This window comes from Prorops nasuta, unplaced genomic scaffold (genome assembly GCF_024137725.1).
Source record: "Prorops nasuta isolate Cenicafe-Biocafe unplaced genomic scaffold, Cenicafe_Pnas_1.2 PNAS00003, whole genome shotgun sequence".
Taxonomy (NCBI): domain Eukaryota; kingdom Metazoa; phylum Arthropoda; class Insecta; order Hymenoptera; family Bethylidae; genus Prorops; species Prorops nasuta.
Window position 1 is genome coordinate 9,032,999 of NW_027116800.1, and position 24,729 is coordinate 9,057,727.

General features: G+C 38.6%; 3 protein-coding genes across 5 annotated transcripts; 1 reads left to right on the forward strand and 2 right to left on the reverse strand.

Moving 5' to 3' along the window:
* Window positions 1–2: 2 nt before the first annotated feature.
* On the reverse strand, window positions 3–6,908 carry fs(1)N (female sterile (1) Nasrat). 2 transcript variants are annotated; one of them, XM_066746703.1, is made up of 16 exons: window positions 6,711–6,908; window positions 6,149–6,641; window positions 5,767–6,056; window positions 5,372–5,676; window positions 4,638–5,288; window positions 4,301–4,552; window positions 3,908–4,229; window positions 3,001–3,846; window positions 2,407–2,922; window positions 2,104–2,315; window positions 1,907–2,045; window positions 1,545–1,822; window positions 1,111–1,476; window positions 683–1,033; window positions 465–618; window positions 3–392 (listed from the first exon to the last, which is right to left on the reverse strand). In XM_066746703.1, the coding sequence occupies exons 1-16, from the start codon at window positions 6,814–6,816 to the stop codon at window positions 196–198; spliced, it is 5,478 nt and encodes a 1,825-aa protein (XP_066602800.1). In that variant the 5' UTR covers window positions 6,817–6,908; the 3' UTR covers window positions 3–195. The 2 variants fall into 2 exon arrangements, with proteins under 2 accessions (XP_066602800.1, XP_066602799.1); XM_066746702.1 differs by having other exon boundaries at window positions 4–392; window positions 5,767–6,068.
* A 324-nt stretch (window positions 6,909–7,232) lies between these two features.
* LOC136785686 (uncharacterized) lies at window positions 7,233–12,678 on the reverse strand. 2 transcript variants are annotated; one of them, XM_066746893.1, is made up of 3 exons: window positions 12,655–12,678; window positions 8,766–10,908; window positions 7,233–7,832 (listed from the first exon to the last, which is right to left on the reverse strand). In XM_066746893.1, exons 1-3 carry the CDS (start codon window positions 12,655–12,657, stop codon window positions 7,450–7,452), a joined length of 2,529 nt encoding a protein of 842 aa, XP_066602990.1. In that variant the 5' UTR covers window positions 12,658–12,678; the 3' UTR covers window positions 7,233–7,449. The 2 variants fall into 2 exon arrangements, with proteins under 2 accessions (XP_066602990.1, XP_066602989.1); XM_066746892.1 differs by having other exon boundaries at window positions 7,233–7,838.
* Window positions 12,679–14,145: 1,467 nt separating this feature from the next.
* On the forward strand, window positions 14,146–19,502 carry LOC136785873 (organic solute transporter alpha-like protein). The gene is made up of 6 exons (XM_066747196.1): window positions 14,146–14,258; window positions 16,405–16,600; window positions 17,240–17,471; window positions 17,598–17,754; window positions 18,332–18,472; window positions 19,087–19,502. The coding sequence occupies exons 1-6, from the start codon at window positions 14,162–14,164 to the stop codon at window positions 19,278–19,280; spliced, it is 1,017 nt and encodes a 338-aa protein (XP_066603293.1). The 5' UTR covers window positions 14,146–14,161; the 3' UTR covers window positions 19,281–19,502.
* The last annotated feature ends 5,227 nt before the right edge of the window (window positions 19,503–24,729 follow it).

Below are 24,729 nucleotides of genomic sequence, written 5' to 3' on the forward strand. Positions count from 1 at the left end.
AGTTTATTCTTTTTTGATTTTAAGGCACATAACATTTTTTTCTTATTTTATTTTAGGACCATTCTAGAGTTGTACATAATAATTAACAATATAAGTTAAATAATAAATTAAATAAATAATTTCCGACAATCGATACTTTTTAATTTTTAAATATAATTCATATATTTCGCATGCATTAAATAGTGTATCGTAGTATCAATTTCCATTGCAAGATAAAGGCCCCATATCTAACCTCTCTCCATACATTTTAGCTTCTAAAATAGTTAATCTATTTCTATTTATCAATGCTAGACAGTGTTTTTTAGCCAGATAAGGGTATTTTTTAATCTTAAAATTAAATATCTCCGTTGATCTTAAATTTATCGTATCTTTATGCTTGAAACCTTCCATGCCTGTAATTAAAATTTACTTTCGTAACTGAAAAAATGTTATCTTATTATGCAAAATAAAATTGTATTTCATACCTTTGTACTCATAAATTTGGATATTTTTTTCGTTTTCCATATATATGACTAGAGTTTCAATATTTCCTTCAAAATTTAATACAGTCAATGATTGTGGATTTTTCGATTGTATTGCTTGATAAATTTCGCTTTTATTTAAATTATTCGTACTTATCTAAAAAATTATATTTTGTTAATATGACAAGAGGAATATTTAATTACGAATATTTTCTACTTACAAAAATGAAATCCTTATTTTTCTCTCCGCCAGTATAGGCAAACATTTCCTTTTTAAATACACTTAATTTAAAATTTAAAATGTTACTACTTCCGAAGCAATTATGATAATAATTTAAAAGTAAGAAATCTTGGTTAATTTCAAATATATGACTTTCATTCGCTAATAATATTTTACCACTATCTTTTACAAATCTAAATTTACTAGTTTTTAGGTGATCGAATTCGTGTATGATACGTGTTGTTACATTTAAATTTACAGATCTTATTTCCAATCTTTGATCAACCAAAACCAAAAAATTACCATTTTCCATAATCTTCACATCAGCAATATTACCCAAATCAGAAACAAACTACAAGAAAAATAGACTTTAGTAATTATAATCAAATTAATCTTTTTGTTTGCACATTTTATATCAGGTTCACTTACCATAAATCCATTATCTTTGATTTTCCATAAATTTCCTGGACCTTTACCACAATTTTGCTGTCCAATAGTAACGAAATATATTGAATTCTCATAATTTAAGGTAAACCAACGATAAACTATGCCAAATTTACTAATACTTTCTACTCGAACAAAATCATCGCCATTATAAACAAAAGCATCCAAAACACAATCATCGGTATTAACTAACAAATAATCCAACTCGTCTAGCTCAAAGAAGTGTACACTATTGATTCTTTTCTCAAACTGCATTATTTGCAGGTATTCAAAGGTGTTAAATTTATAAACTTGATTTTCTGCATATTCCTTTAAAACACTAATGTCTTCGCAGAAACTCCTTATATTCTCCTGAAAAGAAATATTATATATGATTTATTCATTCATAAATATACTCACTTAACATATTCTTAACATACTTTTTCTTCAGCAGCTACGTTATCCAGTTCCAATGTTTTTCTTTCAACAATGGTCGACACATCCTTGACACATATTCCATTTAGGTAGCCATTACCTATAACATCGTTTTCAAAATAAACATTTCCATAAACTTTCCAATTGCCATGTATAATTTGTACTATTGGAAATGTTGTAGTAACTGCCATGGCCTGCCATGCGATTAGATTAATTCCATTGAGTGAACCAGAAATCGTCAAATTTCCATAAAGAGCAATCGAATCTTTAAACTCGAAATTTCCTGTAGTATAAAATTAATTATTAAAATTAAATAATAAAATTCATATATTTCACATAATATTTTTATATATTTTTAACATCTTACCTATTATTGTATCATCAGTATCGGTAGATATAATTTGCTCAGGACCTATACCATTTATCTCTCGAGCATTAAAATCATTTCGGCTGATAACATCACCGTGGAATTTAATGTCACCCGTTATGGTTTGTTGTCCATATAACTGTGATCATAAATTATTTATAATTATAGTTCAAGAAAAAGAATTGAAAATAACTCACCATAAGTGTATTATGTTGAATATCGTGTAGGGTGTGATTATTAATGAAGCCATCCATAATTATATTTCGAACAGTAATCGTGTCGCCTTTTAAACAATCAGTTTCTATGTATTGCTCGGTGTGCAGTGGAATAAAGAAATTCTTATTATTGTCATTTAAAAATTCAATTTGCAGATTCGACTCGAAAGTAACATTATTAATCATCATCGGGGCTAAAAGTCAATTAATAACTCTTATTAGGCTTAGAAAAACTTCATAAATACAGTATATCATGTGGTATTAAAAAAAAAAAAAAAAAGATACCGCTTATGTATGTTGGTGCATTGGTGTAAATAATGTTTGTTTTTAGATCTGTCCAATCAACTCCTTTGATACTTTTTGCTTCCAAGCTCTTTAAAACGGTGATGTCGTCGTCTACTTGAATATTTTCATCAAAAATAACATTTGAATTGACCTCAAAAGGCTTATCAATAAAAATGGCATTCTCATAAAAGGATTTTAAATCCAATTCATTCAGACGTTCACTAATACAAAGAGACTTTTCAAATGTAACGGTATTTTTGAATGTTTTTGATCCAGATACGATAATATTGTTGCTTTTTTTGAAAACTACTGTTTCCATAAAGCTGTTGAATGGAATATTTTGAATTGAACCATTCGAAACCAAATTTTCTATCGTGATATTATCGCTGAATCGTAAATTTCCTTGCAATTGAAGGAGCCCATCCGTTAAGTATTTGAAAGAATTTGTAAAATCATTGTATGGAATACCATCGATTTTTCCAGTTGAAGAGAAATTATTTTTTACGGTGACGGAACCTTAAAATAAAGAAAAATATTTGAAAGAGTTCAATGGTATAGTTGAAAGTAACGGAATAAAAAAAAATTTATATAAACCGGAGATGGTAACTGGTCCCTCAATCTCTTGATATGAATCAGGATCTAAAATATCGTTAATCGAATGACCATTCAAATAGGATGTATCCAAAATTTTACAGTTTAAATTTTCAAATGTCTTATGCCCTGTTACAAGAATATCAGTATCTGTTTTTAAAATTGCATCTGCAACGAGTTCTGAAAAATTCTGACTGTTTAATTTGTTCAAAACAGTCAAATTTCTTATGGAAACGTTATTTTCCAATATAATCGATTCTATTTGATTAATATCATAGATATTTTCAAGCGGTACATTGTTCAATTGCAAAGTCTCAATTTTTCCAGTTACTGTTAAAGCCTTTACTGGAATACTACCACTTATAAGTCCATTGTATACAGATTCGAAAGTGGTTTTAAAAAAGTCAAGTGTATTCGCTGGGAAACTATTAACAAATGTTGCATTTAATATATCAACTTCTAAATTATCAATAGTATAATTTCCTGTTAATTTTTGAGCTCCTGATATCTTAATGAATTCCTTATCTAGAGCGTCAAGTGCGTAATCGTTTATGTTATTCGTAATAATTTCTTCAACATACAAATCACTCGCCGTCACATTTTTCACGTAAACATTCTGAAGAGTGGAATTTAATTTTTCATGAAATTCGGCAAATGTTGTGTTGAAGTTTATCTTTTCAAAAACCAGTTTATCGATAACAGGATTTTCAGCAAAAGTTAGACCCATATTCGACAAGCAATTGGTCAATCCTTCTTTCTCGCCTAGTTGATTCAAATGATCTTCCAAATCCTTTACATCTTCATCCATAACTTCTCCAAGTGTAACATTCGCTGATATTCTACGAAGATCTGTAAATAAACGAATTGTAATATTTTGCGGTAGAACATTTATTACACATTTTTTTCTTACTAGGTAATTTTTGCAATGTATTTTTAGTAACGAATTCTTCAATTAAATGTCCATTAATAAGGTTTGATTTAATGTTGGCTGATGAAATTTTAACTTCATTGGCAAAAGTTTTTTTTCCAGTTATTTTTGCATTCTTATCGGTTTTTAGGAGAATGTCGTCAAAATCTGACCACTTTAAGTCATTTAAAGATTCCTCTACTACAATATTTTCCTTTATAATCAGATTCACAAAAGTTATATCAGATCGAGTAATTGTATCTGTTTCGTTAATTAATGGTTCGGAATACACTTCTTTGGGCAGGCCTATTATTTCCTTATCGATCTAGATATAAAATCAAAATTAATAAATTTAACTAAACTTAATTTTTCTAATGTTTTAAAAATAATGCTTACCGTTGCAACACCATCGATAATTGCATTCTCAAATTTTATTGGTTTTTCAAACTTTACGTCCCCATTCAAAATGACAAAATCAGTTATACTATCGTTGTTAAGAGTATTTACATCCAATAAATTATCTATTGTCAAAACATCGAAATACTTTTCTCCTGTTATTGAAACTGAATTGTTAAGTTGCAATACATAATCGTCGGGATAGGCAAGTCCATTTAGAGAATCAAGACGACCATTCTTGGCCTCGATGTCCTAAAGACAAAATTAATAAGCGAGCATCATAACTTAAAATATTGATTCAATATTGAATTATTATAATATTGTAATTTACTATTACCCCATCTATAATAATCTCTCCAGGTATAATTGAATGCTGATTTTTCCAAATAACTTTACTCATAAGATCAGTCAAATTAAATTCATTGACGTGGTCAACAGTGAGTGAACCATTTATTATTAAATGAGTTATCATCGAAAAATCTATGCCATTGTAATCTTTAACATCGCTATCAAATTTAAATTCTTCTATAGGAACACCATTTATTCTTGTGACATTCATTTTATCAACATCGAGAGAGGGAAAACTCTTAGCCCCAACTATAATTTGACTTTCATCCTGTCTTATTTCTCTGTGTTTTAGTTTTGACAATTCATGCGTTGGGCCTACGGTCAAATGTTTAACGTGTAAAGTATTATTAACTGTGAAGTCTCCGTTTATCTCAATTTCAATCAATTCATGAGTATTATGATTGAATATTTGTTGCTTCTTTAAATTCTCATCAATTTCATCCAATTTTTGTTTCACATTTCTTAAACTATTAACAATTGAGTTTTCATCAAACGGAGGGAATATTTTATATATTTCGTCAAAAGTTAGATTTGTCGAGCCTACAATGACTGAGTTTTGATAAATTACAGCACTTTCTGCAGTTTGTGCAATTCGTTTATATGTTTCGTCAATATCTCTCTCTTGTTTATCCAATACAGTCTGAAACGAATTACAAGAAGTTTTTAAGAACCCTATTTTGGCATATTATTCTTATCATACAGTTTTTTCTGAGTTTACCATACCTCGATTAAAGATTTACTTTTTATGAGAGTCTCCTTTTGATCATAGACGGGTCGTGGTAATTCTCGGAGTTTAGTGCCAATCTTTACCAACCTATTATTCGCTATAAATCCATAACCAGGGATTACCGTAGTTTTTGACAAATCAAACTTATCCAATTCTTGATTAGGTAAACGTATCATTTCGAATCCTGTGCCTCTCCATGTTAGAGCAACCACAGATGCGTTGGACATCTGAACTAGTAATAAAGATTCAGCCCTATAAGTATCTATAGGTATATTTTCAATCCAAGAAATCTCACCAACATCTGTGAAAAACGACGTTGAATTTTTAATATACCCTTGAGATTAAAAAAAAATGTATTCCAGAAAGATTGAAGAAAACAGATGCAAATTACCATGAAAAAAATTTTCCGAAGTAAGGTCAAGTTGAAACTGATCATCCTTTTGTGTGTAGATTATAGCTTCCGGACCGGAAATTGCTACATAACTATGATAGCCACTTTTGAAACAGACGAAGTTATTGGAAGCTGTTGAAAACAGATTCTGCATACGTTGCAAGATTCTACCCATTACATCATCACTTAGAAAGTCATAAAGTGTAATGTCCTTTTGATTTTGGACAGCCAAAAATGATCTGTCATAAATTGGACAGACTCGAACATCTAATGCTTGATTGACTCGTTTACTTTGGTGAGACCTGTGAATACGAGTTTATCAGTTTATTAGTTTTTACAAAGATTTCGATATAAACAATAGTATAAAAAATCTCTTAATTACCAAAGATTATCCTCATCATTAAAGAGGTCTCCACGATATGTATAAACATATATAGTTGACCTATTTCCTTTAATATCATAATCATCTTTGAGGAAAAATAATTTTTTTTGGGGTTCTTCTCGTAGGAATAATATCTTCTTGATTCGATACTCAATTGGTTTTGACAAAAAAGGCATTAATTCGGTATCAGTAATTCTGTACCATTCAAGACTAAAATTTTCTGCTTCTTCGACGCACGCAAGAATCCCTGTACTATTTTCATCATTGTCTAAAATGATAAATGTAAAACTCACAATTTCACCCTTTACGCTTGTGGTTAATTTATTTCTTAGAATTCCGTTATCAAAATCAAAATCGTAAATCTCTAAAACGGAATTGTTGGAGCGTAAGGTTGCAAGAAAAACGTTCTTCTTTGTCTGATAAGACTGCCAGTTTAGCTGCTGCTCGGTTATAAGCGGATCTTTCTTTATAGTGATATCAGTAACCACTAACTCTGCAATTAAGAAAGAGATTGATTAATTGTCATTTTTAAATTATAAATTAATACTATCACCATATATACCTTCTCGATTTCCTGATTTGGTATCAAATTGATACTCCTGCCAAATAACTGAGCTCTCGTCTAAACTTCTCTTTTGTCGATACGGCTTGGATGAATCGTCCAGCATCCAATCTAATTCCTCTAATTTTTCTTGATATTCAAGGCATTTTGTAATAGTAATGCACAATAGTAGGAATAGATAGAACACTGCGTAGCTGCTGTACGAAGACATTTCAGAAGCCGAATGAAACATGATATTACACGTACCACATTCTTCAGTGTAACAATACAACGACCCATAATATTTGGAAACATCAATATAGCTTTTACTATGTTAAATCACTATTTCGCATGTATCACTCGTCGATAATCAGTAAACACGCGATAACGAATAAACCAATCCATCAAATGCGGGTGTAGCAATTCAAAATAACTGAGTAAACGTACAATTAGTTATTTTTTAAGAAATTTATTTAAAAGATAACATTATATTATACAATATAATATTTAAAAAATAGTTTAATATCATGCAATATACGTATACTCTGTACTATATATATTACAAGTTATAAATATAATAATTTATAAATAACTTTGTATCACGATATATTATATTACGTGTGATTGCATACTTTCTAGCAAACGTAGCATAACACGCGGTGGATAATACGGTTAATTTTCAAGTTTCGATCATAGAAGAAAAAGATTTTTTCTTGTCTATAACGATTTCAAAGTAGTTTGGATAATTAGAATGGTTGTACTAAGGGATCATGACAGGGATGAATCGTGAACGATCACCAACCTTGGGCTGGAATCTCAAATTTATTTTGTCTTTACCTTCTTCGCCAACTTCTAAGAAAGTATTCCAATCGACTAAGAAGTACAGTCCACTACGTCTTTTCGTTGGAAGCACGGGATCCGGGGCTTCCGTGCTGCCCCCGAAGGAATCGGCTAAAGCGTCCAAATTGAAATCTGTCTTGGTGGAGCTGGCGCTTTTTCCCGATGGCGTTGTGGGGATCAAAAACTGTGACAAATCTATCGACGTTGAGTCCGTTGTTGTGGACACGGAACCTTTCGTGTCCGTAGCAGCTTTTGCAGAATCGATGAATGATGTTTCGGTTGTTGTCTCACCTTTATCCTCCTCTGCGGCTGATAATAATTTAAATCAACAAAGCTACTAGGAATTTAATAAAATCAGATAAAAATAGCATAACGTAAGAAACCCAATGAATTTCCATTAACACCCCCTCTCCCAAACACCAGCTTGTCAAATAAATTCACTCGGTGTTTGTGCGCAAAATATTGATAAAACTTGAACAGATTGATTTGTCAATATGAAAGATTTTAGGAAAGAAAGTGTGTTATAAGACTTTTTAATTAATTGAAAAACACCTTTTAAAGAGATTTCAGAAAGTTGTTAAATGTCAAAATGTCAGTTCTATTAGTACACGAAAGTTCCTGACCAAGCCAAAAAATCCACTTGAAGAGAATTTTATAATGCTAGGCCACCGTATATCCAGCAGTTACTAACCGGTCCGCGTATCACATGCAAGCGATTGATGCACGCAAATGACATGCAATACTTACTTAAGTCTATCCACCTGAAGGGGCAAGGAACGTAGGATGAAAGTTTCATAGCTATGACGAAACACGTTTGAAGGAAAAAGTCTTTCGCACATACGCTCCAAAGTTACATACACATTTGTTAGTAATCCAAACCTCTGTTTTACCCCGACTCTTCAGATTCGGAGATTCACAGAAATGGAAAAGTTTTTTTTTATATATTGCCTGAGGAGAAAGTATCGTTTGAAAAATTTATGCGATGATTTTAAGATGAGATTAGAGTTTAGAATGAAGAAATGAAACGAGTAGATGAAGAGATTATGGAATGATAGAATTGTGAGGAAGAAAGTCAATGAGGTGTGCTGCTTATCTTGTTAGTAGCGTTGGTTAACACGCTTTTGATCCTGCTCAGTCCCTGCATGATTCTTCCAACCCACAATTCCGACGTGCCCAACGCATTAAGCATTAATTTCTTTACACCATTACTGGCCACCGAGAATAACGTTGGCTCACTTTTCACACTGGTTTCCGTGGTGGTGGTGGTGGTGGCAGTGGTAGTGGTGGTAGTAGCGGTAGTCTCACTGGGCTCGTATTCCTCCTCAGGTTTTTCTCTTTTCACTTCGTTCTTCATGTCATTGTTGTAAAGTTTGATGATCTCTTCGATGCTCAATGGATCCGGACCATCCCTGAGTTTTCTGGTACTCTCCAAAAGCTCATTGGCCAACTTATGCACATCCCTCACACTCGCCTTTCCTTCCTGCACCATTTTCACCATATCCAGCAATTCATTGATCTTTAATTTTTGCCTCTCGTCATTAACTACAGCCTTGTGAGGCTTGAACACATGATACTCGCTTTCTGTTTTTGCAGGAGCCGTTGTAGTTGTACTTTCCTTTCTCCTTCTTGATATCAAGCCTATATTTTCCAGAATTTTCTTCATGTGTTCCGGCACAGCCTCTATCAGAGAAGGTAAAGTTGTAGTTGTTGGTGGCTTCATAGCTTTTTGACCTCTGACCTCACTCGTACCAAGGCCAAACTTAGCCAAGAATTCTTTCATATCTTCGTTCATGACTTTGGAGTCTGGCAGAGGTTTAAAGTTTGTGTAAAAGCTCAAAATTGAGCTTTCGGTCGGTGCTGCCGTGGTTGTGGTCGTTGTCATCGTTAATTCAGAATCCTTTAAGGAAGTCTGCAAGCCAAATCTCTGGAAAAGCAACTGAACGTCCGGTGTCAGGTTGTTCATGCCCCTTTTAAAGTCAGCGTTCGGATTTTCAAAAGTATTTTGACTCGCGATGGAAGGAGAATTGACATCGGGTGCTGTCAGAGCTGCCACAGGGGAGCTCCCGACACTGTTTGTGTCTGGAATTTGAAATCTACTGTCTAAAATTTCATTTTGTGTGTGTGCATGTGTGTGCTTCTCCCAGATGTCCTCTATATTTCCAGCACGTAGACCAATCGAAGCCAAAAGTTTCTCGATATCCTCTCTCATCGGTGTAGTTGCAATTGTCGTTACTTCTTTCTCTAATGAACTGTCTGCAATTAAGGATGAACTCGAATAAAGTTTTTTGTCAGAGGTGGAGGTTACTGCAGTCATAGGTGTAACGAATAAAGGTGTCTGACTCTTTGGTCTTGTTGTTTTCGGGCTCTTCGTTGAACGATAAGGATTCATCGTAGTCACGGATGGTTTGAACTCTTCGGGGGATTCCTTCAATGGTGTTGGCAAGAAAGTGAGTCTCGTTGGTGATGATGTAGTGACTGATCCTTTTCCTCGTCCCCAAATAACAGTCCTGTCCGTTGTACTCGGTGGTGCGTTGTAACGCCACTGATCCGAAGTCAAAACACTCTGGCTGGTTCTGCTTGATGGTGTAGTCCTTAAATCAATCGTTATTCCTCTATTTCCATCGCTCGTATTTTTCCTAGTGTGGAAGAACTCCGGATTAGAGCCATTCCTATTTCCTCTATCCAGCGTTTGCTTATAAAAGATCGGTCTTTTCGTCGTGGTACTTGTACTTTTGTCCTTGTACGAGTTTCTCTGAAGATTTTCCAAATCGAAACTGAATTTCATAGGAGCTGGCTCTACTTTCGAATGCTCTCTAATGGTCGTCTTCGTTTGTATTTCCGAGTAACTTTCTTTGTGATTTTTATATTTGTTTGATAAGCTGCTATCCCTTCGTTGCGTGGGTTTTATTGTTGGCCGTTCCGTTGCATGCGTGTATATATCATCGTATTGCTCTGGTACATTTGAATACACGATTTCCTCTTTTACCCCATCCACCAAAATAGTTTCCACTCTTTCAGTAGTCGTAGGATCTGGAATGATTTGAACAATTGGTGGCTTTTTATACAAATCATCCAGATTTTCCGATGAGTTTTCCGCATTATAAGGCAAGACGATCATTAAGGCTCTTTGGTACATTTCTCTGGCTTTTTCGCTTTTCTCGATATCCTCGAAAGAGTCGACGTCCTTATTCGTTATGTTGTAAAGGATATCAACAATTTGACGCCTCGTCAATCGAGGTAAGCTAGGATTTTCACGAACCATTTTTTCCACTTCCTCGATCGTTCGATTAATGGATCTTTCGACTTCAAACTTGGAAAGCTGAAAGTCCGACTGGCATTGGCCCAGGCCTATAATGGCCAGCAGGCACCACAAGACAATCTAAAAACATTTATATAAAATTACACTAATTGGTCGTAAAGAAGTAACAATTCTTTGAGCTTAAAACCTTATGGTTAAATGATCGACCAGAGTTTTATAGAACTTTCAGTGAACTGACCTAAAAATAGTCGAGTATTTTCTATGATACAGCAGTCTAACTATCATGCAAATAAAGCAAGTCCTACATTCGTCCAAAAGTATTCGTCTCGAGTTTCTTAGCGGAAAGAAACGTTATAAATATTTACGATAAAAATTTCTGTCATTTCATTCATATAATACAATTGCTTAATAAGCGCGAGTCCTTTTACACATCTGCTTGTTTTTTTCCATATTCATAAGTAACTGTTGCAAAGGATCCTTGACCGGAGTGACCTGTCCATCGAGAGAGTCTAGTTGGCTAATATCGGCTCTAACGTCTATATCAACATGCAAAAGTGTAAAAAAAATACTGCATTCGTTAAACCACCGAGTTTTTTTTGTTCATTAAGTTCAAAATATTATTATATTCGAAGGATTTATAAATAGTCGGATGCGTCGAGACAAGCTAATCCTTTCAAGCTACTTCGAGGCCTACGCGTATTCCACTATTTCTATATAATTACGGCTACTTATTATTATAATTGCTCCCTGGAATATCCTGCCCATCATACATCCGATCATTCCGAATGTAAAAGGTTTCAACATACAAGTTACGCAATATCCAACACTTGAATCAAAGTTGCTGCATCTGCCTAACATGTATTTTCTGATCTTTTTTGTTTACCAAACGTTTTCCAGAGATGTCAATATCCACCTATTCGTCTTTCTACATCACGATTTCCTGTGATATCTACATTAGTAATAGACAAACGCAATTTTTCTGTTTATCCCGGGGACAACTTTCATTGGGACTATAAAGTCCAAACTTTTTGTATTATTCATTTCACCTACAGCTTACGATAGGGGAAAATCTCTCGCAGCCGGAAGCGACGTACCGATCAATTGTTCCCATCGAGATTTTTATAATTTCATTGCGAAAAAACAGTCATTGCTTGTTCCGCGTAACTAGAACTGTCTCGAACCTTTGTGACGATTCTCGTAGAAATTATGTGGAAAGGACACGGCAACTAACTCGGAAGATGGTAATGTCTGAGAAGGAAAGTGACTTTCGTCCTCGTTGAACGTGACCTTTTTAACGGGTGACACACGTGCCCGAAGGATTCCGCAATCCGAATTTCTTCGCGACCAAGTTTATTCCTCGAGTGAAATCCTCACTTTAACGCACATTGCAATTTCGACGAAACAGTTATCATTATAGCAATATCGTTTAATCGAAAGGATACTTTTAACAAAGTTTATTTTCCGGTCAGCTGGTTAAATCTTTCTCCATTAAACCGAGAAGAAACGCGCTACCGCGTTCTCTGATTTTATCGTTAAATCTGATTTCTAATTATAAACAAATACCAAATTCTTTCGATCTCTTTCTTCGATCTATTTCCAATAAAACTTGGCTAGAAACACCTGGAAAAACTGATTACCGGATCAGTTTCTACGAAAAAATCGTTCATTCTTGAATGAAGACGACACTGAGAATACTTTTTCAAGACTGATACTTTTGGAATATGACAGATTTCGAAGCACATGGTATTATCTGGTTTTGACGGGAGAAATATTGACACTTTTGGCGAATCAACGAAAAATAAAAAGATTATTCATATAGAGAATTTGTAAAACAAGTGGATGACACTTGGCCGGTTGAAAACTCACCATTCCGACAACCAATCGGCTGGAGACGCAGTCGACTACTGACTGAGCCACTAAGGCCTACTTTCGAACTCTCTCTCTATCTTACCCGAGCTTGTCCACACGTATATACACGTTCACCACATCAGACACTCATTGCAAATCCTTGAATTTCCCATAAACTTATTTATTCGCTCTTTGCGCGGTGCCTTAAATAATGTCCACCCCTCTTCGGTGCATCTCTTGGATTTTCTTACTAGTAGAGCATGCGATCCGAGATGGAAAGCTCTCTTCGTCCTGCCACCTCTCCATTTCGGTCCTTCAAGTTCAAGGAAAAGGAAAGTCGTATGCAGCAACCAAGAACCACTGCGCTTAATCAATCACCTCATATGGGTATAAACAGGGAAAATCATTCGGCTAGATCAAGTAATAAAAATCAAGAACATCGCGATAAATTAACGATTCCACGATATATGGGAAACGTAGAAATCGATCGTGACCCAAGTGGGTCACCGAATGCTTATATTATAAGTTTTTACCAAAAGTCCAAGAGATCTTTACCAGATTTCTTCGATAACCTTTGCTTATACGGAATTCAGTGAAAAATGCTTGAAAAATGGCTCGACAAACTCTTAATCATAGTGTCAAGTCTACTAACGAAGGATACTTTACAGAGCCGAATATTTTATGCGTGTAAATATATTCAAAGAGTTTCACTTGGGTAACAAAGAAAGAAGTGTAAAAGATTTGAAGAAAAGTGAAACTCTATTAAATTATAATGTTTATCGATTTATCATATATGGGTATGTCATGCCCTATAAAAATATTCTATATAACTATAGTCGATAAATTAGAATTCTGCACTGTTTCTATCTGAGGAATGAGTTACCATTGTAAGATAAGCTGTGTGTGCAAGAGAGACAAAACTGGCGTACATGTTTAAAAAAAGAAATCTTTTGCAACGACTGATCTGAAGCACTGCAAATTGTTTTTAAAGAAAAAATTAGCAAAACCTGAGATAAAAGATGAATTACTAATCAATGTTTCATTGTGTCCATGAAAAAATATTAATGAAATTTCTTTACTTTTTGAACACTGCTGTTTATTCTGCTTATATATACAAAGATACTCTATCTAGATCTAACAATGAAGGAATATAATATTATAGTATACATTCCAAGAGCAATATCTTATCAAAACTGCTTAGACTATCAGAGAGGATTTTATTTCTCTAGAGATTAAATAATGGGAGATTCTCGGCTGAGTAAAGTCGGTTTAAAGATTTCTTCTCGCGGCTTCAATCAAAAGATAACGCGTTACAACATAGGGATCTAACGGGGTGAGGAAAAAGTGGGGAGTCACTCTCACCGGTGCTGGATTGGCCCGTAAGGTGCCCGTAAAGTTCACCTGCGAGCGTGCAGTGCGAGACCCACGAGTTGTCCTTTCGTGTTTCAAGAATCCACAAGCAAATCCGACCTGATAGTCGCGAAAAATCACAACTAGTCGCCGGAAGGACAGAGGCTGCATCAGGATGGAGGAGTCCTTGGACGACTTTCTCGACGCTACGTTTCCCGCCAACGTTACCTGCAATCCCGAGTTTGTGCCTTCGTCCATAGAGAATATAGAAAGTAAGTTTCCTTCGATACGCGACGAATCTCCACGCACCGAAATGAGAAATTTTCACTTTCTTCGCGCCAAATATCTCAGTCTCCATTCCCTGCACCAATCTCTCTATATAAACCGAGAAAACATATAGTCATACACACTTATGGGACAAAATTATTCTTACAAGCTTAACAAGATGAGTCAATGTAACAATATAGAACAAATTCGAGGTTTGACGTAAAGAAAAACATTTGGCAAACTCGCGAAAATGACGAAATTCATTGGAAACGGCGTGTTACGTGCGCTCTGTAATACCGGCCAGCATTTAGAAAGTAAGTTATCGCACGTCTTGGTACGAGAGACTGCGGCCAAGAGTTTACTTTACACAAGGCGGCGGTGTTAAATTTTAGAACGCTAATTATCGACGGTATATGTAAAACAATGAGTTGAAACCAGATTAGGGTAATTTTTTTATCAAAGAGCGGTATATACAGGCTGCATTGTTTGGGTATAACTCGATAGGCTAGTTGGATGCGAGGGAACTTCCTTTGAAGGACGCACGATGACAATCGTGAGACTCGAAAGGTTCGTTCCGGTTGTGGGATACCTTAATTTAAGAAACGCACCGGTTTTTAGTATATAGAAACGATTATCGTCCAGGTAGACCTGTACTAATGAGGTCTATCCACGCCGGTGCTAAATCACAGTGAATCAACTCGGCGCACCAATTTTCATGCCGGGTTCGTGCCTTAATTATGTCGAATTAGAGGAAACCCTATGGTCGACGAAAATCACGATCACTCGCGCACTCTTCTTCTTCTTCTTCTTCTTTTTCTTCCTACTGTTATTCCTGCTCAATCCCTCTTCCTCCTCTTCTATTTTTTAATCAAACCAACCAGAACTACCAGGGAGAACTTACAATACACATTATTCTCGGTAATCGTTCAACAATTTCAGCGAATTATATCATTATACGTATGACTAATAATAATGCGACCCTTTTCTCGTAGATCCATCGGCATCACCTGCCATTAGTCTCCTTTCGAATGCATTTCTTTGAATGTGTGCTCTTCGAGCACAGCGTTGCTCTGATCGTACAGGTGAAAGTTTTTCTCTCCAAGTTCACACAGTGACCAGAGCGCGTTGGTATCCTGCAGTCGAATCGAACTTTCAGCGCCACGTTGAACTCTCTTTATTAGCGTCGCCAGTGGTTCTAGAAAAATAGGAAATAATTGTAAAATTAGCTCGTTCCCTTTATCCTAGCAAACCGAAATAAACTCTGAGAAATTTTCAAACAACTTAACAAGATTTACGTTAACCATTGATCAGTCCCATCAATGCATCTTCGAAAACTAATTCTCGGTGATATTTCGAAATTCGTTTCAGTGGCATAATAGGATACAGTATAATAGTATACAATGAAGGAAAATTATTTTGGACTCGTATAATCATAGGAAACTCGACGAAAAGCGTGAAAATTCTCGATTGTCCTAATAGCAACTTTCATACTGTATGCCACACATATACATATGCACGTTTATCGAACTGTCATGCGTGTAAATCGAACGAAGAAAGTAGGACAATTTGGCATTCCGTTCTTTTTACGGCTCGAGAAATCGAGCGAATTCGCAGCCACCGAAACAAATCATTTCATAATTCTGCTAATTTCACTCACAGACCATTGGAGCATGCAGTTCAAGCAAACACTTGAAAACCATGTATTTACCGAGGTAAACAAACACCCGTGCAAAATCTAAAGCTTTCCCACCATTTCGACTTTTTAACGTTAGCGAAAATCTTTTGTAATTCGCCACATTGTTGGCGAGTGTTTGTCTTGCAATGTTTACCTTGCTACTGGCGTGAGATAAATAATAGAACGCTTCTCTCGTTGCGAAAGTTCGTTGACCCCTTATATTATTTAGCTTCGTCATATATCACGATTCCTAGTGCTAGACATCGAACAATTCAAGAATGACACATGCTGTATTATGCAAACAACTTATTATCAGTATACCCTTTATCTCGAGTGAAATTGTGAAATTTATTTGTTATTATACAATATTTTCTGCACGCATTGCACATATGTAGGTCGTTTGCACAACTATGCATTTCTTTAACTACCTGAAAAAGTAATACAATCGAATTATCATTGTTTCCCTATGATTTCAGAATTGGGAACCTTCGGAATTGGGCTGTTGAGTTTTGGCGCTATACTGTCAACTTTAACCCTTTACTTTGCCGTGGACGCTTTCCACAATATTATCTTTCAAAAAGAATCCAAGTATTTTAAGACTAACGCATTAATTATCATTTCCGTGTATCCGATTGCAAGCTTGTGCAGCCTGACATCGATCGCCATACCCAGGTAAAAGATAATTTTCTCTTCTTAAGGCTTTTTCCTCTGTTTCCCTCTTGCCCGACGTACGCTCCCGTATCTCATTGCTTTACACACACGTAGGCCAGCAATAAGTGCGTTCCGACCGACGGATCAGGATAAAGACTGATGATGAAGAAAATTACTGCACCACACGAAAATAGATTGTGGACGCAAGGATTAATTTAAATCCGAAAATCTACTTTGAAGAGACAAAGATGGAGAGATGGACGAGTGTTAACAGAAATAGAATGGCTACTGTCCATTATAAGGCTGCCTTTAGCAAAGATCGACCGGACGAAAGCAGAAATACGACTGTGACGACTAATGATCCCGCTCCTTTCCCATCCTATATTCCCTTGGCCGATGATCAAACTGGTCGTTTGAAAAAGGAAACACATATGAATTTCCTGTTTGCGTTAAGGCCATTATCTGGTCGTTATGAAATATTCTCTTTCCCTACAGAATTTATCGAAATTATCGAGACTTTATATTTTGTAAAATCCCATCTATTTTAGCGTTTCCGCTTTGGCATGAGTCATTCAAGTGTCGAAGAGAGGATCGGTCGCTGGCTAAAATTAGAGAAGAATGCATAAACGTGTACTAATGGGAATTTTTCTCTTGTCGCAGGGCACTGCTGCTATCGGAAGCGGTAACTCAAATCTCCCTGACGATATCCCTTTACCGCCTATATCTACTGCTGATCGACGTTGGCCGCAGAAAGATCACGAAATCGCCGCCATTAAAGCTGAAAGTAGGGCCATGTTGCTGCTGGCCCTGTCTGCCCTTTCCGAGCCTTGAGATGACCGACGCCAATTTGTCCTGGCTTCGGATATTAGTCCTGCAGCTTCCTATAATACAGGTATACGACCGTCCCTTCTTCTTCTGCAGTCCACGAATATTTCTCTTCGCGTTGTACACAATAATCGAATATAGTTTTAATGCAAACAAACGAGGGTTTAATTGTTTAAATGTTAATTTCTTCAAGGGCTCCATCTACTGCATTTTCCTATTCATGGCGGTGGAACAACCGAGCTTGCAAGTACAATACGGTGTTTACCTACAGCCAATTTCAGTGACCAGCATACTTTTGGGATTGTACGGCTTAAGCATAACGATGCAGAGCCTGCAGGAAGTGGCTCCAGGTAAATTTCGCGCATATTTAACGAGGAGAAAGGTATTCCCGTTTGTAATCTTTCCTATTATCTATGTTGGACTATGCGATTCGTACGAAATAGATTCTGACACTGACCTCGGCGACAGTTTTCGGCCCCGCGTTTGTCTTCCGCGTTATCTGATGAGACCCCTTGAACATAAATTTGCATACAATTGAGTAAAGAGATTGGAGGAGGACTCGCACTCCCATCGGAAGAACAACGGTCTGATCCAGAAGAGTCCTTGAACGTCTCATAATCCGGAATTGGAAGAACAATAATAATGTAGAGGGCGACCCTAAATATTTACACCGTTTACTACGGTACATTTCCGGGAATCGTTGTATGCAGCAAAAACTTTGCTATATGGTGTAGAGTAGTATAGTATATATATATATATATATAGACACCACGAAACCGACACCAAATAAGCACCCAACAATTACGTTGTAAAGGGGACCACACAGCTTCGGGGCAGGAAGCAATTTTAAGATCCTGGAAAAGCCCCCACTGTCCCCGGGCGGTGTTAATGGAACTAAATCCCTCTGACCTACGAATATTTTCACAGAAACGAAACTTCAGCATAAGGCCACGGTATCCCAGATGGTGCTGCTGTTCTCCAAGCTCCAGGCATTCATTATCAGGACTCTGCCGCTCACCGGCATTTTTCCTTGCAACCCACCGCTGACACCGCTACTCTATGCTAATGGTAATCGACGCAATTTAATCATTATTCTACCCTCGAGGAAAATCTCCTTCCGAAGGTTCAAGGATCGTCGCGATACGGGATAAAACCGCGTTTCAACGTTCGCGCACGAGGACATTTGGGAGAGGAAGGGATATTTTTCTCTTTTCTTCTTTTTTCATGACTTCTGTGCTGCAGTTACGCAACGCTTGGAATATCAAGTGCCTTTTTTTATATTTTTCTCGAGTAACGGAAGATGGAGAGAGAGAGAGAGGGCAGAATTTGACAAAGTATCGCGTTGGTCGGTTTTCGTGCTCCGCGTGCCGAGTCGAGTTCGCGGAACGATTTAGTCGAGTGAGACGGGGCGAAGATTGAAGATGGAGAGAATGGTGGCTGGGCATGGGGAGGGGGGAGTGCAGGAGCAGCAAAGCTGCTCCTGTCCAGGCGGAGGAAGGAAAATGGGATGGCTCGCGGGACGCAATGCGATCTGCACGCGTCCCAGAGATTGATGGAGCGGACGTGCGACGAATTAATTGAGTCGCGCGTCTCGAAATCGCCGGCGGCTCTCGTCATACGTGAGCTCACGTTGCCGACGTTGCTCGCCTTGCCTTAATCTTCCTTCCGCTTGACGGTTCCAGTGACGTACAATGCCCTGATGCTGGTCGAGATGCTGTTGCTCTGCTACGCGGCGAGGCACGTTTATTACGCGGAGCTCGAGAGGAACGCCGACTCCGAGAGGGACTCAGCGACAGATCGACCCAAAGACAAGAACGCGCCAACCACCGACTCCACGAATAACAACGAGGCCAGACAGCGCGAACTGCCAGCCTGAAACTTCGTCCAAAAAACCGGATATGCCTCTCGCTAAATTCCCCGAGTCTTCTCAACACCCACGCAGAACCCAGCCTTTTTAGCCTCACCATCGCCAGAACATTTTTCCATGCCTCAATGGCATATACATGCAGTGTCTATAATTATATAGCTTTCATTGTAAACAATCATGAAACGATTCATCGAAAGCTCCAATGTATTCGGACCAAAGCTATTCACACATTTGTCAGAGGACGCGACGTGATTTATGGCTGTAGTTATTCTTGCCACTTTGTGTAATTGTTATATTAGGTAGATATATATAAGAGCGTGTGTATGTATATAAATTATTATGTTAACCAAAATCGTTGTGATTTTTCGCCGAGCACATTGAACCCCTGGACACTGTCACCCGCGCGCGCGCGTTGTTTATTCTGCAGTGCGAGTATGTGGCAGTGGGTGGGGAGACTGTGATGGTTGACGCGATCTTAATTGTCGACCAAGCTTTATTTTATGCAAATATTTGTTATGAATTATTCAGGTTTCAAGTTCGGCTCTCCTGAAAAGGAGACGGACAGGAGAAAAAAAGCAAGAAGTAGTAGCTAAGCGATGAGAGGAACCATGTGTTTGCCCGTAAATTTAGCAGCCGTCACTATGCATTATCGTATTGCATGACCGTCTGACGAATCACAGTGCGTGTCTGGTAAAATGACTCGCAGCTTGAACAGTCTCTTGCGTCGCGGGACAAGAGCGAAGCGAAAGGGCACTTAAGCGTCAGCTTTTAAAAACCCGAGACTTCATGAACAAATCTGTACAGGGTATCGGCGAGAGGAAACATCTACTTATGAAGGGAAACCGATCGAGTGGCTACTCTCATTATCATAGATATCTCGCAGGCCGGCCCTCTCGTGTCGCCACGAAATAAAAATTACGACTAATATTTGACGCGTGAAAATATCATCAGTCTGTATGTGTGTGTGTGTGTATTGTTGCAGTGAAATAGTATAATAACATTTCGGTAGAGAGTGTCTGGGCTCTTCGACCGGATCCCGTTCTCCCCCCCCCCCCCCGCATCCCCCACTGTACGATAATGAAAGATTGTTGACACACGCGCACCTGGAGAAAAGTACGTTGCGAGAAAGAAACCGAGTCGACGGTAGCCGTCCATTCGACTAGCGCTAAGTCAAAAAATCAACACGAGATCGAAAGAGCCAACGGCCTTACGCGGCGTGATCCCTCGCAGAGTCTTTGCTGCTGATGCGAGCCGGTTCCCCTCAATAGAAATGCCCGACGACTCTCCTCTTTGAATAAAATTTCAACCTTCGTAACCTTCTGATCTATACCAAATACGTGATTCCGTCTTCAGTTCGTACGGCAGAATCAACAAATATGTACCAAGGTCCTCTAAAAATTCCTGCCACCTGTTTACATTTCGGTTTTCCTCACAAAATGCTTCCTGTGAAAACTGGAAGCTGCTGCATTCATCCACACAAATATATAACCACACACGTTTAGTATACAAGGTCATTGACTGTGACAGCCCAAGAAAGTTTCTACATTTTTCTTTCACTGATAAAGCGATTCTTTTCCATTCCAGAAAATATTTACAAAGAATATCTTTGCTAGACTTTTGCACATAACGTTATACACGAGACGAGAATATCAACGTTCAGATAATACGACTCGCCAGCTGGACGTATTAAAAGCTATGTTTCGGTGACTTTGCGTGGAAGATGGATGTTGGCGAGATAAGGACTTCCACGAAGACTACCTTGTAGATTACTATTCTTCAGCGCTCTCGTTTCATTTGTGTAGTGCAGGATCAACGCGCTTACCTGACCTTGCATCTATTATTACAGGACGTGCCGCGATTTATAATGCAGGTCACGAAAGCAAACTGGACCGTTGTTATTATTTTGTTTAATTCGTGCAACAAGTGGGAGAGGCTGAGACGAATCCTTCAATAATTACGAACATCCCACGGAGCACAATTAAATCAACGACAAAAAACATCACAAATTAGATACTTTTTTCGGATGACTTTTTTTGCTTCCTGGAAGAAATCTAGCTAATGTTCACCGGCTACCTTTCTGATGACAGAGAGATTTCTTTACGGGACCGTGAAGCGAATCCTGCGGTTTTTACTGGAAATTCCAAATTTTTTTCTAGCCACGTTCCCGGGTGCGGATAGATGAACGTTTATCGCGAGGAATCTGGAGGAAGGATATTTCACGGTGATCCGGGAGTTATCCGGAGTGTATAGCCTGCCTCCCCCCTCTCTCACCGATTTTTCGAGCGATTTAAGTCGATCACTGTCTACCTGCTACCTGGTCTCCGACGAAACTTTGGAACTGCGTCCCTCTTTTTTCTTCCTTCCTCGATCCTGACCCTTATTCCAGTTTGCTCCACTCTTCGTCCAACCATCGGTCCACTCATCCACGTCTCTCCTTCTGGCACGGAGCACCCCAAACACACTCGGTATTCGTCGCAGCGGTCCTTTTTCTCGCAGCCATGATCACGATCGAGTTTCGGAGAGAGCCATAATAGATTTAACAGTTTCCTTCTAGCCCCGCTCCTGCAGCCCCAGGATCGGTTTAAGGGGTGAAGAAATTTCTCCGCCTCGATACACCTTGGGCGTACAGCTATACGTAAGGGTGGAGAGAGAGAGAGAGGGAGGCAAAATATAGTATCGACTTGGAAGTGAAAAAGTATATACCTTTTACGGCACGTACCGATGTTCCTTCTGTGTACTGGATTGGAACTCTTCGTCCAAATTCACCATGAAAATTCTTTGGCGGCTCCTTCGAGCGCTCCCCCCCCCCCCCCCCCTCGACTGAGATTTCCTGATAGAATTGTCTGAAAACGAGCGGAAGAGAGTATCGTTATATATATATAGTTACATCAGTATAGTATACTATATAGTATACTGAAAGGTTTGTCCCGAATGGCCTCGAGAATGACCGTTTATCTCGAAACGACTTAACGCCTTCGTTATACTTTCATTTTCGAGAAGCTTTAGATAAACGAACAAGTCGTTGCGGGCTTTTAAAAGTAGTCGTCTGGATAATTTGAACGAGGCTGCTTCCATATTTCTGTGTCTAGTATATTACACACTTATAATAAACGTTACTCCTTATCCCCCTTTCAGAGTGCGGCGAGACTTATGTTGTTGAGAGTAGCGCGAGAACCAAGGGGTTGATTTAAGAATCATAATGTTGTAATCTAGAAATTGCTGGCGGGTTAATCTTTGATGAGACTAATTAAGGCGGTCGTCTCCGGTCCCGTGGCCAAATTGTTTTCTACGCTCGATCCTTTTTCACTCTCATGACTAGATAGCCTTGGGAAGCCATGCTCTTCTCTTTTTCACCGACGCGAGGAACGATGAGAGAGGCATGTAATGGCAAGCTGGAAACACTACTGCCTCTTCTGGCCAAGCGAAAATATTCGCGAATTGTAATACCGCATAAATATTATTGCAAAGATTTGCATGGTGTGTAAATTTTTCCAATATATATACTATATATTGGTCCCTCGGTCATTGCACAATTTAATTTTTCCGGAGGAAATTCAATTTAACAAAGTTTCTCGTTGGATTGAAGATTTTCGCATTCTTAATTTGCAATAAGAAAAGTAAGTGGGAGGGTAGGAGAGAGAGAGAGAGAGATGCGAGCATAAATTATGAGGCTCCACATTGAGAGGCTGAGGATACAGGTACAGCAGGTAACCCCGAGTATTAATCAGTATTGTGGTACCATTTTATGGCCTTAAGAACCCATTGTTCGGTGTCCGAGCCGGGGAGTTTCTATTACGTTTTGCCGCAGGGATTCCGACCACGCGGAGCTTTGATAGGACCAATATAATGATTCGTAGAAGCACGTAACAATAGTTTATTGTTTACGAAACAGTCGACCTTATTCAACGAGAGCGTTTACTTACCGAAGCCGACTGCCTCTTTCATTCCGTATAAAAATAATCACGTTAACGAATCGGCTTAATGCCCGTAATTCCACAGAATCTCGACGCGCCGTGAAAAATTAAGCTGCTATATATATACGTTTTACTCGTGTTTTATAACGGCATTGGGGAGCCCCTCTCGTTTCGGAAGAAAAGGCGTTAATGATCGAGTTAAGTCAAATTACAGCTATCATTAGATTCTGAAAATTAGTTAATTTGAATTTAACAATGGTTTGGAATTGCTGACACCTTTAGGCAAGGCTGTTGGCGCGCGCACGCCCGCGTGGAGAAAGGTGAAGAGAGATAGTGAAAAAAGCACGTGCGAGAGAGGGAGAGAGGGCAAGTGGTGCTCTCAGATCTTGCCGCCTGCTAATTGTCTTAATGGTCCATGACGCACTCATTACTCTGAGAGTGAAAAAACTGTCGCGCGTCTTGACTGTGCATATAAAGGGGCTCCTCCCTCCATACCCCCCTCCCCCTGCCTCTCCCCCTTCTCGCTTAATACGTTCATCCATCCCTCCCCAGCAGCGCTCCTGATTTCGAGAGAGGAACACTTCCAGCCATAAATCCCCAAGAGATAAATTCCCCTCGCGATATCTTAACGCCAGTAGTGCATGCAGGCTTGGAAAAATTCGTACTCGTTCCTTCCTGGCTCCCGTAGATCCAACGGTATCTCCTCTGCATAGGATTTTCATGGTCCTCGGGTGGCCATCTGTCGCTCTGCACGGGCTCTGCACGCGCTCTCAACCCGAGCAACCCCACCTGCGACCCAAGCAAGAATTGGAAAACGCTTTTCGAGATGGCCGTCGACATATGGCACGCGGACCGAATTTATCTTTAGGATATAATAAAAAATACCACGTAGGCGCGGTCGTCCCGACAGGCGGACGGCTCCGAAAATCCAACGGAGCTCCAGTGAAAAGGATGGGCGATGGCCAACTCCCTTCTAATTTTGCCGGCTCAGACTTCCTCCTCTTCTTTTCACCTGAGAGAAAAAAAGCTCACTCTTATACATATACCTACACTCGAGTAAATATCCCTTTTCAGAGCGAGGCACGCGCATCCGTAGCACGGCAAAAGCCACGCCGATGCCGGGATGCGCGCGCGGAAATACGAGGAAGATTTGTTGTAGGAGAGTTCAGCGGATTTTGACGGAAACTAACGATTGGATGTTAAACGCCGAGAAACAAGAAGCTGTTTGGTGTTCCAAGCACGAAATATGTGCGTTCGTTGCAGGGAGGATCCAGCGACACCTCTAAGTGCTTTCTCGTGTAAGCCTCTATATTCATAAGGGAAAAGTGCATCGGCGATCCGAGAGAACCGCAGCCCGTAGTTTTTCATACTAGATTGGAGAATTTGTCGAAATTATCGGACAGGCGAGATTTACGGTTCCCGGACGTAGGAGAATACAGGATTGCCGTATATAGAGCCGAAGAATAGCTATATTTTCAAGTGGCTGAATATCGTGAAAATTTGAGAGAGCGCTCATAATTCGTTATGGCGTCTGATCGAGCATC

Bases quoted from the DNA above. Each gene is read 5' to 3' on its own strand.
- LOC136785686 (XM_066746892.1), bottom strand. The intron at 7,839-8,765 runs GTGAGCCAACGT...AATTATTATCAG, and splicing joins CACGGAAACCAGTGTGAAAA to CCGCAGAGGAGGATAAAGGT.
- LOC136785873 (XM_066747196.1), top strand. From the start codon at position 14,162: ATGGAGGAGTCCTTGGACGACTTTCTCGACGCTACGTTTCCCGCCAAC. The intron at 17,472-17,597 runs GTATACGACCGT...AATTTCTTCAAG, and splicing joins TGCAGCTTCCTATAATACAG to GGCTCCATCTACTGCATTTT. The intron at 17,755-18,331 runs GTAAATTTCGCG...ATATTTTCACAG, and splicing joins CCTGCAGGAAGTGGCTCCAG to AAACGAAACTTCAGCATAAG.